Below are 16444 nucleotides of genomic sequence, written 5' to 3'. Positions count from 1 at the left end.
CAAATTTATACACCAATTTATATGTATTGCTTTATTTGAACATCTGGAGAATGTAAACAACATGTGTATATATATATATATATATATATATATATATATATATATATATATATATATATATATATATATATATATATATATATATATATATATATATATAATTCGTGTTAAGTGTGAAGAAGAATACAAACACTGCAATGGTATATTTTGAAACTGGGAGGCTACCTATGAAAACTATACGAATGTTTAGAATATTCAAATTTTGGTTCAAATTGTTACAAAGTCAGAATTGTATTTTGCAGTCCTGTTACAAAATGCTGTATAATGAATGTGAATCGTCTTTGGCACCTGCTGAAAATTGGGTTAGTGTAATTATAAATAAACTTTTTTAAATAGGTCTAGGGCATATATGGTATGAGCAGGAATATATATATATTGTGCAACCTATTTTCCTTTAATTAAGCAAAGAATCACTGATCACTTTACTGAACAACTTGTAGAGCAGATTAATTCCTCATCTCGATGTTATTTTTACAAGCATATTATTGATCAGTTTTCATTACAATATTATTTAACAAAATCAATACCTTCTACATATAAGAAACAAATTGCAAGAATTAGATTGTCATCTCATAGACTTGCAATTGAAAGTGGACGACACACTAATGTACCAAAGGAAAGACGCTTATGTAAATTTTGTTTAGATATTGAAGATGAATTCCATTTTGTTTTGAAATGCCGACAGTATAGAGAAATCCGAGTAAAATATATTTAGAAAATTATTGGAAAAAAACCGTCTGTATACAAATTTATACAATTAATAAGTGTTCAAAATTTTAAAGAACTGTGTAATTTGGGGAAGTATCTCCATCTAACTTTCAATATTCATGATCATTAAGAAAAATTCTCTGGTTTTCTTTTTTTTCTCGCCTGTTAGTAAAATTTTATTTTATATACATTGTCAATGTACTTTACATGTACATGTACCATACCATTATTTCAATATTGCTATTAAGTATATGTAATTACCTATGCCATAAGACGTATGTCTTGTGCAAATAAAGAATGTAAATATATGTACATTCATTAGGCAGTAAAGAATCAATGGGTTATGGTCTGGGGGGATGGGGTCGAATCGCTAATTCAACGTATTAAAGAAATGTCGGAATAGACCACCATAATATAACTTACTTATATAACTTATTGGACTTAATATTTTATTACATTTTCCTTGACTAAAATTTCTCAGCACTAAAACTGTAAAATTTAGTTATTAATAAAATGTTTTATTTACAATAAATTGCGTCTATGACATCGACTGCGTTTGTCATTCCGAGAATTACGTAATTCCTTGTTACACTATGAACTAATCTAGTTTTACAAGTAATTGACAATATGCATTCTAAAAACAATTTCTCAAGAAAACAAGAATGGATGACTAGATGAAAGAGGACTCATTTTGATGATAGATTCTTCTGGGGATAACCTTGCCCGACGTGAGAATTCGTCGGAGATCACTCCAGAGATGAGACGATGATCCCGTCAATGATGGATCTGTTGGTAAAGAAACGAAACCAGTCACGCTAGAAAACGCTAATTACATAACACGAGATAACATTCTGAGCGCAGATCTATACATGTACGTAAAAATATCTGTAAAGGTAAGCTGAGTGGGTGTCCACACAGTTCATTTGCAAGAAGATTTTCATCTCAAATTAATTTTTTTCGTTAAATTTAATTTATTATATTACCCTTTTCATCTTTTTACCACTGATTAATTTGATTTCGTGATATCCTGAGCCAATTCAACGATAATGTCGCGATGAATTCCTTTTCAATCTAGCGAAAGCTTCTTGATCCTGCTTTTTTGCGAAATGAATTTCTTAATTATGATTACCTAGATCGTCGGGAGTCTGCTATGTACTTAATAAATAAAAATGTTGAAAAGTTCATTTCAAGCATCGTTTTTGAAATGGGGGAGGGGGGGGGGGGACTCATCCATAAAATCATGACAAGTTAAAAAAAGTGGAAACCGTGGGGGAGGGTTTAGGCAACTCCCTGTAAATTCACTTTTTTATATATGTCAATTTTAGAACAAAAAAAAATGTTTATAGTGTTAAAGGAAGCCGTAAAATGTTGGTATTAGTTACAGGTAAACATGACCGATAACTACATGTTCATGCGAAGGACACAGTGTTCGATCGTATGTCTGTATATCTCTCTAATTACTTGATTCATTTGAAAATTCTTATTTGAATAATCAATTCTATAATATACCTAGGTGCCCGGAATACTTTAAAGTGACTCACATGAATAGTTTGTTTTCTTTTATACTCTTTTAATCTGATGCCGTATATTGAATTTTTAAATAAACGCTTCTGTTACTCTAAGGGGGGTAATAAATTGTAATTAATAATTCAAACTCTTTTGTTTATCATATTATATGATATCGCTATCATATTACCGCAGGATAAAATAGTTTAATTTTGCCAAACTTGCCCCAATTTTTTTTTTTTTAATTTTCGTTTGAATTATTTACTTTTAATTTTACCACCATTTTTTCTATCCTTTAAAAAGATATGAAATATGATAGGAAGCAAAATGTATTTAATTATCTTTCCACTTTTGATTGAAATCGGACCCCTCCCCCACCCCACACCATCAAAACCACACTATGAGCAATGGAAGACACTCTGCTGAATATTTATGAAAATTAGATTTAAAATTTTCAAATAACCAGTCATACATGTTTTTGTTTTCATGAGCTTTTTTTTTTTCGAACGAAGTGATTGCGGTTTATCCTGTGGCTAATATTAACTTATTGTTATTTCGAAGAAATTGTTATTCTCATCTGTTGTCATGGCAACGTAAGGAAACATTTAGAAATTAAAAAAATAATGAAGAAACTTGAAACTTGGTGCCAATAAACGATTTTTTTTCTTGCTGACAAAAAACTAATTTGGCTTTATTTTTAGAAGTAAATAAATCATTGTCACCGTCAAATTCTTTCATAACCCAAACCAAAGATCTAATTACAAGTACATCTGATCATATCTCAGTAATGAGATTAGTAAGGATGTAATCTAATATCTAATTGAATTAACTTCTAAAGTATGTAACCCATTATTCATATAATAAATTTATTAATTTGTTTGGAGGTAGAAACATACTTTTAAACGGCTAGGCCAATCTAGCGTATATATGTAGTCGTCATTCAGATGAAGTGCGTTAATTAATTAAGCCATTCTATGAAATATCCACCAACAACTAGCTTTAAAAATACTGTGGAGTATTACAAATTGAATGTTATTGGCAGACAATTGTAAATGATTCTCCCATTTAGAAAGAAATACTATATTGAACTACATGTACATAAATGTTTATAAGTAATAACAAATGCTCAAGCAAACTAAGTTGGCCGCTTGATTTGATTTAATTGATATCCTTTGAAAATAATACTCTAAATTGTATTATAGACAATCACAAAATTGATCGTCCGACACATGTTAAGTCGTTACTGAGACTCGCTTTGGTTCTGTAGCAAAAATAAAGAACTATCCCGATAATTCCAAGTCATTTATGTGTTTTGATGGCAGAAAGAAGCCGATGACGAGAAAACTGATGTAGACTTTTGGGAAATCAATTCTATTTTAGATTTCTTCTCTTTTACCAAAAAAAAAATCACGTAAAACCATTTCTAAATAACGTACACGATTTAATTGATAATACAAAATGCAGTACAGAACATTTAAATTAATTTCAAATGAAATAGTTAATCTAAAAGTTGTCCATATTATGCACTGTAGAGTTAGCATTGATTTAAACGATATAAAATGGTTTGGGGCAATTTTCGCTTTATAAACCGCGAAGCGGTTTATAAAAAAGCGTAAACTGTTTCAAACCATTTTATATCGTATAAAACTAATAAATATTGAATTCATTACTTATAATTTAATTTTTTACTCTTCATTGTAGAAAAAACGGTTATTTGACCTTAACAATGATGTAAAATTGTACAAAATTCAAACGTAACGTCAGGCGTATTGATACGTATTCGACGTTAGTCTTACAATGACGTTGGCAACATTCTTTATACGATATAAAATAATTTTTTAGCCAATCAGAAAGCGCGTTACAAGCAGAATTAAATTATTACTTTATCTTTCATGGATTCTTTTAGGAACCCATAGTATCTTCGGTGCCTTCCCACTTAGCCAACATTTTGAAAAAAATACAGGTAAAATACAGGAAGATCTGTGTTGGCTAAGTGGGAACGGGGTGCATGTTGAGAACAAAAGAATTTAATTACAGGTAAGATATAGTCTGTTTTCATATAAAAAGGGAGGAAAAAATATATTTGCCTTCAGAAGAATAAATATGATTTGAGCTTCTGTTCCAGTATTATTTATTATTCCATTAAATCCAATGAAATTATGATTTTTAAGTAATTTACTGTTCCATATTTCCCCTCAATGTATGCTTTAAAATAAACTCTCTCTCTCTCTCTCTCTCTCTCTTTATATATATATATAACTTAAATGTTTTACAAAACATCTGAAGATGAAAATGTTTTACTCTGTTTTACTCTGACTTCGTGTTTTTAAGATTTCTATATTTTATCCGACCACTGTGACTTTTTTCTGAATATATATATATATATATATATATATATATATATATATATATATATATATATATATATATATATATATATATATATATATATATATTGGTTTGTCTATTTTCATCATATTTTGAGTTAAATAAATTAGTTAGTGTAATAAACACGGCAGTAAACAATCTAGCTTCAGATGAAGTCAACTGCGATCATGGCATAGTTACGATATCTAAAGATAGAGTTATATATATAAAACCCAAAATTGTTTGTTAAAGTTTATTAACAATTACAATCAAATAACAATTAAATGCGTACGTCATATGTCGCTTTCATGAATGAATGTCATCCATCTTTTTTTGTACATGGCATGTAAAGCGGGTCGAGAAAACTGAATATAATTTAAACCAAAAAAAAGAAGATAAATAAATAAATAAATAAATAAAAAAATAAAATAAAAAGCAAAATCCTGACGTGAAACAATCAAAAACACAAACGGTGAATACAGAGACACACGTTGAAATGAATTTACACACGAACCCTCCAAACGAATGAAACAAATACATGTAAAAGAACTGATTTAAAAAAAAAAGATATTGTGAGAGCGAGCCCCGTATGTCTAACACTGAGGAGAGAGTACAGCTGATAAGGTCAGAGGTGTACAATAATCTTCACCACTATGTAGTATTTTAATTTTTTTTTATATTTTCCTATTATTCAACCAAATTCGTCATGATACATTTCTATATTTTTCCAATAAGAGTACACATGGCTATGCCCAATCCAAAGAAACAGAAAGACATTCTCAGTATATAAAATTAAAAGAAAGCAGTCTGTTTGAGACATTGTCTTGGCACATAAAGATTTCTCACTGCTTCAGTTCTTTCAAACCTTTAGACAGGTTGATTTATTTTCTTATTCAACATAAGCACCGTTTTGCACCCCGTAGTTGTGTACATTTAATTTGATTACAATAAAACATACAAGTCTAAAAGACTGAATTGGCAAGACCTCTTCAAATCTTACCTGAGTATATCACAACGTGTATAAGTTCGTGTAAAGAGATATAATTGGATTATATTCAAGGTGTCCAGAAAACATTTTAAAAAGTAGACGTGCAAGCAATGGATTTGAATGACGTGAAATTGCACAATCGTATTACATGTACATGTATACCTATCAGTAATTTACAGATTTGCAAAATGTGATCATCAAGCATATCGTTTGCAAATTGTTCACATAAATATATATGTTCATCATCTTATTTGATTTCTTAAAAGTGCATATTATCAAATTTGACCAAAACTGGTTTTAATTTTCTAGGGGGCGATTTTACCGGTTTCTGTTCAACTAACACCGGACGCTCCGTTTGCGGCCGGATTTTCGGTAAAGTGACCTTCCCTGTCCGTAAATAAGGATGTCTCCCCTTAACCAGTCCAGATGAGGTTTCCTCTTTGTCTTCCGCCAAGCTATTGTCTTTCATGATATTGTTTATGTCTTCCGACAGAGGTCGCCTTCCAGCGAACTGATCACGTGACTTGTTTTGATTTGGAATTCCAGGGGGCTTGGGTTTAAACATGGTTTGTTGATTTGATATGCTTGCTAATTTTTGCTTCGTTAGAAGCGAACGATTATCCAACACACGACCCGTCGCCGTCCATTTCTCATTAAACTTATGACTCTTTTCTCGGTTGCCTGGATACTTGACTGATTGTTTTCCGTTCATTTGAGTTTTAACAATGTTTAATTCCGACGGTTTTTTAGACACAATGTGGTTTGATGAGTATTGGGAATACTCTGCTAACCTGTTACTTGAACACTTCTCGCGGGATTTCATCCGAGTGCTCGGATCGTCTTTCGGAGGTCGATTATGTAAATCCCCCTCAGACACGATATGTTTCCTCTCATTATAGTCTCTGCTAGGGACATCAAACTTTGATTTGGGTAAATCAGATTTCATAAGTGTATCATTTTGTTTTCTTTTAGCGCCTAAGTAACTTATTTTCGAGTTAGATAGCGTGCCTGTGCGTTCGCTGGGCGCCTTTGTTTGCTCAGTTTGATAATCGTGTGACAATGATGATGAATTGTTTGCCAATGAACTCTTCGGAGTTGTTTTCTGTTTGGGTTCAAACAAGTCCCTGCGATACTCGATAGTTTGAACAGTTGGACTGTTGTCATGTTTCAGTGTTGATTTTTTGAATGTAGGGTTGGAGACGGGGACAGGGAGTCTGCTTTTGGGAGGGTAGGGATTTGCTCTAAGAGTGAAATCACTGACAGATTTATTAGTGCTCTGTTCTGATGAATCCGTATTAATCGTATCCTTTGACATCCTTTCCTCGAAAAGCTCTTTGGTTTTAAATCCTCCCTTTGAGGTATGTGTATACGAAAAATCACTTCCATCTTTAGCTAGTTTTGAATTATTTGCCAGCAAATAGCCACAAGGATACAAATCGAACACGGGGCTGTAGAAATATTCGATTGGGTCCTTATCAAGATAGTAGTCCTCATCGTCACGGATGATGCCTTTGAACTCCTGAATGTTGTATCCTGGACAATAACCGTAATAGCCGTTTATCAAAGAGGGCACCTGCTTGGGGTCATGTGAGTTTTTAATGTCTGTACCCAACATATTGCCATGATAAACTAGAGCGTTCTGTCCGTTCTCGTCTTTGACAAAAGTTCTACTTCTTCTAGTGACTGGTCTTGCGGTCAGCGGTCGTTGCAAGAGTTTCGACCTCTCTGTGGAGACCAGAGAATCTTGGTCCCTAAAGTCAGTGACGTCACGAGGAGTGACCGAAGGTTGGTCTGTTTTAGGACGAGAACCACTGATGGCCATGCTGTACCGATTAGAGTTCGGACGTGACATCCCATGTTGGTTGATCACATGGCCGTTGTGAGCTTGGCATACATCACTTGCAGCCATGGTTCTCAGGACATTATGGCCTCTATGTTTTCTTCAGCCCCATTCTCTGGAGAATAAAAAAATAATTACATGAACATCGTGATAATTATGCTGATGTTTTTTTTTTTAAATTGCGAATTATAAATAAAAAACTGCTACCGAGGACTTTTTAGATTTGCAAAACGTGTTTATATTTTCTTTTGGGTTTTGTCCGCATCTCTGGGGTGCAATGATTGGTTTTTATGATAGGACTATGACAAGGATCGGTCTATTCTTCTCTGCGATCGATATCACCCCGCATATTTTATTGCAGTTTAAATATTCAGATCTGACAGTGACATTTCAAGAGGAAGTTTAATTTCGTTTATACATTGTGCATTATCCAAACTTGTACTTGGTGCTTAATGAGAGGGTTTGAGATTTTATTGGTTTAACAACGACAAACTAACGACGCTGTAACTTTATCATGTGATTATTTTTGCAAAAGTAAATCCACTACAGTATAATGTGTTTTGGCCGCGCACTTGTACATCAGTTAAACCAATGCGGGTCTACTTTAAAGTGCTACTTTGCATTAGTAATCCATTTGCGCTTGAAAACAATCGAACAGGTTAATGTACAAAACTTGTCGCGATGGGTTCGTTTTTCCTCAGAAGCTGACATAACCGACGGAGAGGAAGTAAAGAGAAGATAGATCTCCATTCCATTTACACATGTGTACATTCATCCATCCAGTTTAAGGCAAATCAAAAGTCTTTGAATCCAAAAACCAAAAAGTTAAACACCAGAAAAGGCTCTTAAAATAGACATTGTGTGTTAAGGTTTCCCATCAGTAGAAATATTTTTAAAAATAGTTCTACAAAATAAAAGTGCCCATTACGTCATCATCTGAAATGTTGTATACATACACTTTGACAAAACCAGGTGTTGAACAAGAAATGAGATTATTTTGGATTAGATATATTATATAAACATATGCACGTGCATCAACACTCCTTTATACTTAATCCAGTTCACGTGTGTTTAATGACCAATGAAGCATGGACCTTCTGATTCTTCAGGTACCTCTAAGTGCGCGTGTAAGAGTGCGAAAATAGCTTGAAGTAGATTCGTAGAATTTATTGGCAGAAAAGCATGTATAGGTAGAAAGGGCAACAGCTGATATGTTATGCAGGGAAAGGATTTATTATTGTAATGCGAAATAATCCAGATCAATTAATTCAAACCAAGCTGCATTCTAGATCGGCCTATATTGACCTTTTTATACCGTCTGAATGAATAAAAGCATTCTTCTGCTGTCAGTCCTTATTCCGATTGCATCGTTTGGTTAACCGTTCACATATTTCGACCCATTCAAATAAAAACGAAAACGTTTTGCAGATAAGGGACTAGATTTAATTAATTCCCCTGCTCGCACCAGTGCCCTCTAGCAAAATATTATAATAGCTCTCACAAATCGATGTAAATCGTCCAATAATCGAATAAAAATTCGGGATAATTGTTTAACAATGTACGGCGTCCCGCGTTGATTTATGACAGACTTCTCGGGGTATTCCGGTTATCAGCGAGATTTTGCTATTAACAGTCCGAATTATCCCCTATATAGGATCAGGAGAGAGAGAGAGAGAGAGAGAGAGAGAGAGAGAGAGAGAGAGAGAGAGAGAGAGAGAGAGATTGTCTGGTTTGATTTTTGTTTTGTAACTAGGCGAAACATTTTTTTTAATTGAGTCGATTTTCTCATCATTATTTTCAGAAAGTAATCTTTTAAAAATCATATTTATATCTGCTCTAAATATCGAGAAGTTTATAGGTGTCTTAAACTCTTTTTGAAATATTATAACAAAATCTTACACGAAGGATCACCGTAACCATATGTATTCAACTTCTTAATCATATTCAAAAGAACTTTAAATGACCCTCAAACTGTTTTTACACAGTGCATTGCCCGGTACATGGAATCATAATCCGTCTTTTTACGCCAATCATAAATACAATTCTTTTTCAAAATATTGTCATCGAGAAGCATCGATATCTATTCTATAGAAAAACATAAACGAAAGGATTGAACAGTTTAAGCTTTAAAAATTAAGACATAAACCAATAAACCATCAATGACTTTTGGTCGTCTGTAGAAATAACCAAATAAGGGGTCTGGGTTGATAAGTAAAGAACTTGTACTAAATTGTAATTCTGTTTAGTTCCTTTGAACTTTTTCACATGTGCAAAAAATATTTTATACCAATTATTCCTACCTATTACATTCTTAAATATATTTTTGTCTGGTCTTACATTTTCATTCATCGCAGGAAAAATTACAGATTGCATTGTATGTTCCTCATTACTAGTAAATGAATACTGTCGTGAGTTCAACGAACTCATTTAATTGAAGTTTGTCGTCGTCAAATGGAGGGGGGGGGGGGGGTTAAAAAGTAGACTTGTAATTAGACCTGTAATTTTGGGGCCTGGTGTATACACTGTAGATGTATATAGGTACACGAATATATTGTCAATTATCCATTGACTATAATTAAAACAAATTTACTAGTATGTTCCAAGCTTCATATATGCTGAAAATCTAATGCTAAATATATATGGACTACCCATTTCAAAGCACATTGGACTCGAGTAAAATGATAAATAATTTTACAACACGGACCTACAAACATTGTGTTCTATCAATTAACATATTTCGTTTTGTGTTAGAAATTGTCTCTTATTTCTCTGTCCACAATCTAGCTATGATTTAAGATCAAGATTAATGTCAAGGTCGTTTCAGGAGTCAATGTCAAGTACCCCCCCCCCCTCAAAAAAAAAAAAAAAAAAAAAAAACACCAACAAGTTATTGACCTGTATCATAGCTTGTGTAATGTCAGTTTTCAAGGTATAGCAGCTGGCAATCTTAAACAAACTTAACATTTATAAATATATCCATATATATATTAATTTGTACGTATATGATTTACTTACGCGACATAAGAAGTCAATATACTTTCTGTACACAGTCGAATACATACAGGCTCGTAATGAAAAAGGAAACTTATTTAACCAGTATAAAAATGGAAATATTGGGTTTAGGCTACTCTTACATTACTGTACCCATGTATAATTAAGCAAGCATGCTAATTACATAATAAATGAGTTTATCAGTGATCTCATCTAAGGTTAATAAAAATATGTGCGCCAAAGCATGTTTCTATCCCTGAGATCATACCTGTCCAATTTTAGCAATTTGTGAAAGTATTGGCAATCTAATTTACAGCATTATTCATCTCAATAAACATCTCAACTGGTTAATACTTTCATTTCACACAGAAATTTAAAATCTTAAATTACTCTAAAATGGAATAGACAGAAAAAATTCAGAGTTGATTGACAGTGTATATTAACAGTCTCCCGTTACAGGTCTCACCTGCCCTGACCCCAAGAGAAAGGAAGTCCCACAAAGGAGTCCCCACAGCGACAAGTAAGCACCCATCAGTTGTCTGCGGTCCGCACGCGTAGTTTGACCAGAAACAGACAATGACGCATGATGTAATAGTTTTTCCAAAATTACGAAATCAGCAAACACGTATACAAATTGCATCCAAATTTGCAGACAACGGGCCACTTAATCTTTTCTTTCACCTTAATCCAATATTGATATAAAGCACTGGATTAAGTTTTATGCGTCTCTCCAGCAGGGGATTATAAGAATTCTGTGTATTGATGTTTCTCTATACACGCAGCTTTAATTTCTGATTTACGGTCATTTCAAATCACTTTAAAACTTCTTTTAGTCTTTTATACTTCATTCCAACAGAGAAAGGAGGCACGACATGTTCGTTTAAAATTCTTACAATGCGTCCCTCAATTTTACAAAGAAGTGATTGATATGAGTATAATATGATTTTTTAAAATTCAAGCAGTATCATAGAAAATAATTTTAATATCGGAGAAGTTTAAATAATATGTCCTACCTAAGTAGCGGGTACAATCACATCCACAATATTCAGCGTTGCCATCTGAAATGATAGAAAAATATTTAATTGCACAATAAAGCCTGGAATCAATAAACAAAGGACAAGATGAACCAATGACAGATACCTCTATATTGTAATCAATATGAAATCTGCCACCATGCGGCTCATTTAAACAATCCCAAGGTTTTACTTTTTAAGTCATGTGACATCCGGTTACAGCGTTAAAAACAAAATGTCTCCAATGATATTTGAATCATTGATGAGACTCTGATCTCTCTGCTGGATCGCGTCGGTTCCAGTTGTCTTTGTTATTTATCAGCTATTGAAACGTCTCGTTTTCACCTTGTACTTAGACAGATGTCAGCGCTCAACGATTATTAGCTTAGTCAAAATACAAAAAAAAACTTAAATAGATCTGAAAATTAAACAAAGGCTTAAAATGGCACGATGGCATGTTTTGCAGTTGAAACATTTGTTTCATTTTCGCACTAAAATCTAGTTAATACTTAGGACAAATATTTGTGCGTCGTTGTAGGGAGGTAATTACCACGTGTACCCTTTTGAGGTATTTCTAAGTGGATGAGTGTTTGTATATAGTGCAATGTGCATGGTCTCTCTATTGTTAATCCGATAATCGGATCTGATGAAACTCTTCACGAAATAAGTGCACTGCCTTACAGTAATATTAAAGAGAGAGAGAGAGAGAGAGAGAGAGAGAGAGAGAGAGAGAGAGAGAGAGAGAGAGAGAGAGAGAGATTTAATTAAAAAAAACCCCCAGTAAATTCTAATTAGTTTTTTAATTCCCGAAGATTCAATCAATACACTTTCATAACGAACGCTTTTCCAAGCATGCTTATTTTTAAAACCCGAAAAATTTAACTGTATCTTTATTATCATCAGCAATTAACGATACTTGATTATGAATGCACCAGCCGTATGTTTTTATCGCGATGCCGACATGTTTAATTAATCTGACTGATTATTGTTTTGTTTACCTTTACAAAGGACTTACCTTTCGGTTGCAAGTTTTTGACTTCATTTGTCACAAATAGGTTCGGTCTGATATGAAGACACTTCAATTTCTGATAATACTTCCCACTGTCCGGAACCAAGACTGCTATCTGGGTTTGGTAATGAGGTTAATTCTTGTCGGTGACAGGAGACTGCAATTCTGGGCGTGTATTCATCGCTTAACAACGGAAATCAATGTCAGGCTTCGAAATATCGGAGTTTTTAAAATATATGAATATACACAGATGAATACTTAAGGACAAGCTGCGGGTGGAAGGCTGACTTGATTTATGCGGAGATGATTTGAATTGCATTTGGGAAAACCTAAAGCTCCTGATAGTCTTGGGAAATGAGACGTTACTACAGCAACCAAAATAAACAAAGGTGGTCTTGTCATCTCGTGTTTACAGAAAGTCGGAAGAAGAAGACACTCAAATCGATAGACAACGCTCATAAAAACACACAAGTCGCGGACAAAGCGTGTAATTTGTATAATTTTCACCTGAATTGACAGTAATCGGTAATTAATGGAAGAGATAGCTCCCCTCGGCAAAGTTCTGGATTTCTGTCATTTCCAGAAGATCAAACCTATATATACGAGGCCGCGGAGGTTTCTGCAAGTGCGCGTACTGACTGCAACGTTGCGCTTGTTATGCAATTTGTAACGGGGTAAAAAGTTGTAAATGTCTAGTAGAAAATCATAATGGTTGTCGTGAATAATCTATTCAGGCAAAACTTTTTCAACTTCAATAATTCACCTTGGAAGGTTTTTTGAAATAATTGACATGTACAACACAAGTCTAGCCGTTATGCTCTTTCTTTTGCCGTTCGAACGTTGTCAAGTTGGCTTGAATATATAGTGGGACCATTCTCCATTAATCTCTTTAGATGTACTCATAGTGACTCCTTCAATGTTTGTTCCATTCTCTAGGTTGTATATTTGTTGTCAGAGCATTGTTTTCTTCCTTGCTGTAAACAATATCATCATTGTTTGGGATTTATGTAAAGTCTGTTTAGTCTTTTCTGGCGTAGAGCTTTTAATCTTAAGAGTTTTGTTGTGATCACTGCGTCCTCGTGAGTCATGTTGCTGTTCTACAACGACTCGGTCGTACACCCGCCAAAGTTCGTTTAATTCCTTGTTTTAACTTTGATCTAAAGTTGGTTTATTTTTCAATCGCATTTCACGACGATATAGATTGGTATTTTCCTTATCTTATTATAAGTAGCAATATTGCACCGTAGATTCTCATAAACGTGCACGATCGTCATGGATACAGCTTGTTTTGATAAATGTTTGAGGAAAGTTTTCGACAATTAAATAGCCAAACCATGAAAAGGTCATTTTTTATGTTTTGGTTAAATTCAATAAAATAAACCAACGACATAGACTTTCTCCTAATTTCAAAAAATCCTAATAATCTATATTTTGGACATGCTGGTTGGTTTTTTTTTACAAGAGAAATCCTTACAAAATAATTTTTAGCTATTTGACAATGAAAAAGCAGCAATGAACTTTGTCTTAAACAGATCGAGTTCACTTATTCATCCCTGTTTACTGCAATAGCATTTAATTTCATTCAGAATATAAGCTTTGAAGGTAATGATCAGTTTAATGAAACTTTAAACACGAGGTTTAATTGCTATTATTATGCTTGTCAGACTGCTTCCTAGGTCTACATATCTGTCGTGACCGTTTAAAATTCGTCAAAAACCTCCTCAAAAGATCGACAATAACTCAAAAGAACTTTAATAGACTGGCGATACATATATAGGAAATTGTGCGGCATGAGGCGTGATTCATGTTCGGTACCAGGCTAACGTTATTGGTTTTATCTACTACTGTGCACGTGGTTTCATGAATAGTCGTTGAATATCATTTTCGTGGATTTAGTTGTTAGGCTGATCCAAGTAATTCAATCTCTAATATCCTTATTTATCGACAGGACCATTACACACAAATAATGTAACCTTGAAGGTGAGCATTATACTAATTTGATGCCTTCGAATACTGATGAAGCCACAGTATACATGTACTATTTCCGGTACAAATTCTTAACTAAATAAATAAAATCTTTACATGCATTATAGAATCAATGGAAACTACCCAAAAGTAACATGTACATACAAAACAAATTAGACCTTAAAATAATCCTACTGTGTATCACATTTATTATATTGTAGAACACTTGAAGATTTACTGTAGAATCAATCGTTTTACCATTTACTTAACAAATAGTATTTGTACATAGTTTGGATAACCAATCAGATATGAACAACACTTATTAAACCAATGAGACGTAAGACATCAATTACAAATACACCAGCCAGAACAGTAAAGCATAAGAACGTCAATTCACTAATTCTTATAAATGTAAAACCAGAAGGAATCAATGAACATTTTAAGATATAACGAACCAAAATTGTACGACAAAGACGAACCAATCAATACTGTACAACACAGACAGACGCAATCAATGCTATACAACTCAGACAGAAAGAACCTCACCGTACAACACATAGAGAACTAACCAAAACCATACAACACGGACAAAACTCATCAATATCATTCACCACAGACAGATCCAATCAATATCATACAACACAGACAGATCCAATCAATATCATACAACACAGACAGATCCAATCAATATCATACAATACAGAAAGAACCAATCAATACTATAAAACACAGACAGATCCAATCAATGCTGTACAACACAGACAGAACCAATCAATACTGTACAACACAGACAGAACCAATCAATGTTATACAACACAGACAGAACCCATCAATACTGTACAACACAGACAGAACCAATCAATGCTGTACAACACAGACAGATCCAATCAATACTGTACAACACAGACAGAACCAATCAATGCTGTACAACACAGACAGATCCAATCAATACTGTACAACACAGACAGATCCAATCAATATCATACAACACAGACAGATCCAATCAATATCATACAACACAGACAGAACCAATCAATGCTAAAAAACACAGACAGATCCAATCAATGCTGTACAACACAGACAGAACCCATCAATACTGTACAACACAGACAGATCCAATCAATACTGTACAACACAGACAGATCCAATCAATATCATACAACACAGACAGATCCAATCAATATCATACAACACAAACAGAACCAATCAATGCTATAAAACACAGACAGATCCAATCAATGCTGTACAACACAGACAGAACCCATCAATACTGTACAACACAGACAGATCCAATCAATATCATACAACACAGACAGATCCAATCAATATCATACAATACAGAAAGAACCAATCAATACTATACAACACAGACAGATCCAATCAATGCTGTACAACACAGACAGAACCAATCAATACTGTACAACACAGACAGATCCAATCAATGTTATACAACACAGACAGATCCAATCAATACTGTACAACACATACAGATCCAATCAATGCTGTACAACACAGACAGAACCAATCAATACTGTACAACACAGACAGAACCAATCAATGTTATAAAAAACACAAACAGATCCAATCAATACTGTACAACACAGACAGAACCCATCAATACTGTACAACACAGACAGATCCAATCAATACTGTACAACACAGACAGATCCAATCAATATCATACAACACAGACAGATCCAATCAATATCATACAACACAAACAGAACCAATCAATGCTATAAAACACAGACAGATCCAATCAATGCTGTACAACACAGACAGAACCCATCAATACTGTACAACACAGACAGATCCAATCAATATCATACAACACAGACAGATCCAATCAATATCATACAATACAGAAAGAACCAATCAATACTATACAACACAGACAGATCCAATCAATGCTGTACAACACAGACAGAACCAATCAATACTGTACAACACAGACAGATCCAATCAATGTTATACAACACAGACAGATCCAATCAATA

At 33.7% G+C, this 16444-nt stretch overlaps 1 protein-coding gene across 4 annotated transcripts; it reads right to left on the bottom strand.

Annotated features, from left to right (window-relative positions):
• Positions 1-4880: 4880 nt before the first annotated feature.
• Positions 4881-13363, bottom strand: LOC105318003 (uncharacterized). Of its 4 annotated transcripts, none has more exons than XM_066074739.1 (3): positions 12489-13363; positions 11474-11518; positions 4881-7584 (listed from the first exon to the last, which is right to left on the bottom strand). In XM_066074739.1, exon 3 carries the CDS (start codon positions 7536-7538, stop codon positions 5889-5891), a length of 1650 nt encoding a protein of 549 aa, XP_065930811.1. In that variant the 5' UTR covers positions 7539-7584; positions 11474-11518; positions 12489-13363; the 3' UTR covers positions 4881-5888. The 4 variants fall into 4 exon arrangements, with proteins under 4 accessions (XP_065930811.1, XP_011413159.3, XP_011413160.3 ...); XM_011414857.4 differs by lacking the exon at positions 12489-13363 and adding an exon at positions 11601-11832; XM_011414858.4 differs by lacking the exons at positions 11474-11518; positions 12489-13363 and adding an exon at positions 10927-11343.
• Positions 13364-16444: the final 3081 nt, after the last annotated feature.

Source organism: Magallana gigas, chromosome 2 (assembly GCF_963853765.1).
Source record: "Magallana gigas chromosome 2, xbMagGiga1.1, whole genome shotgun sequence".
Classification (NCBI taxonomy): Eukaryota; Metazoa; Mollusca; class Bivalvia; order Ostreida; family Ostreidae; genus Magallana; species Magallana gigas.
The sequence above is the reverse complement of the archived record's forward strand: the minus strand, read 5'-3'. Positions and strand labels throughout refer to the sequence as shown.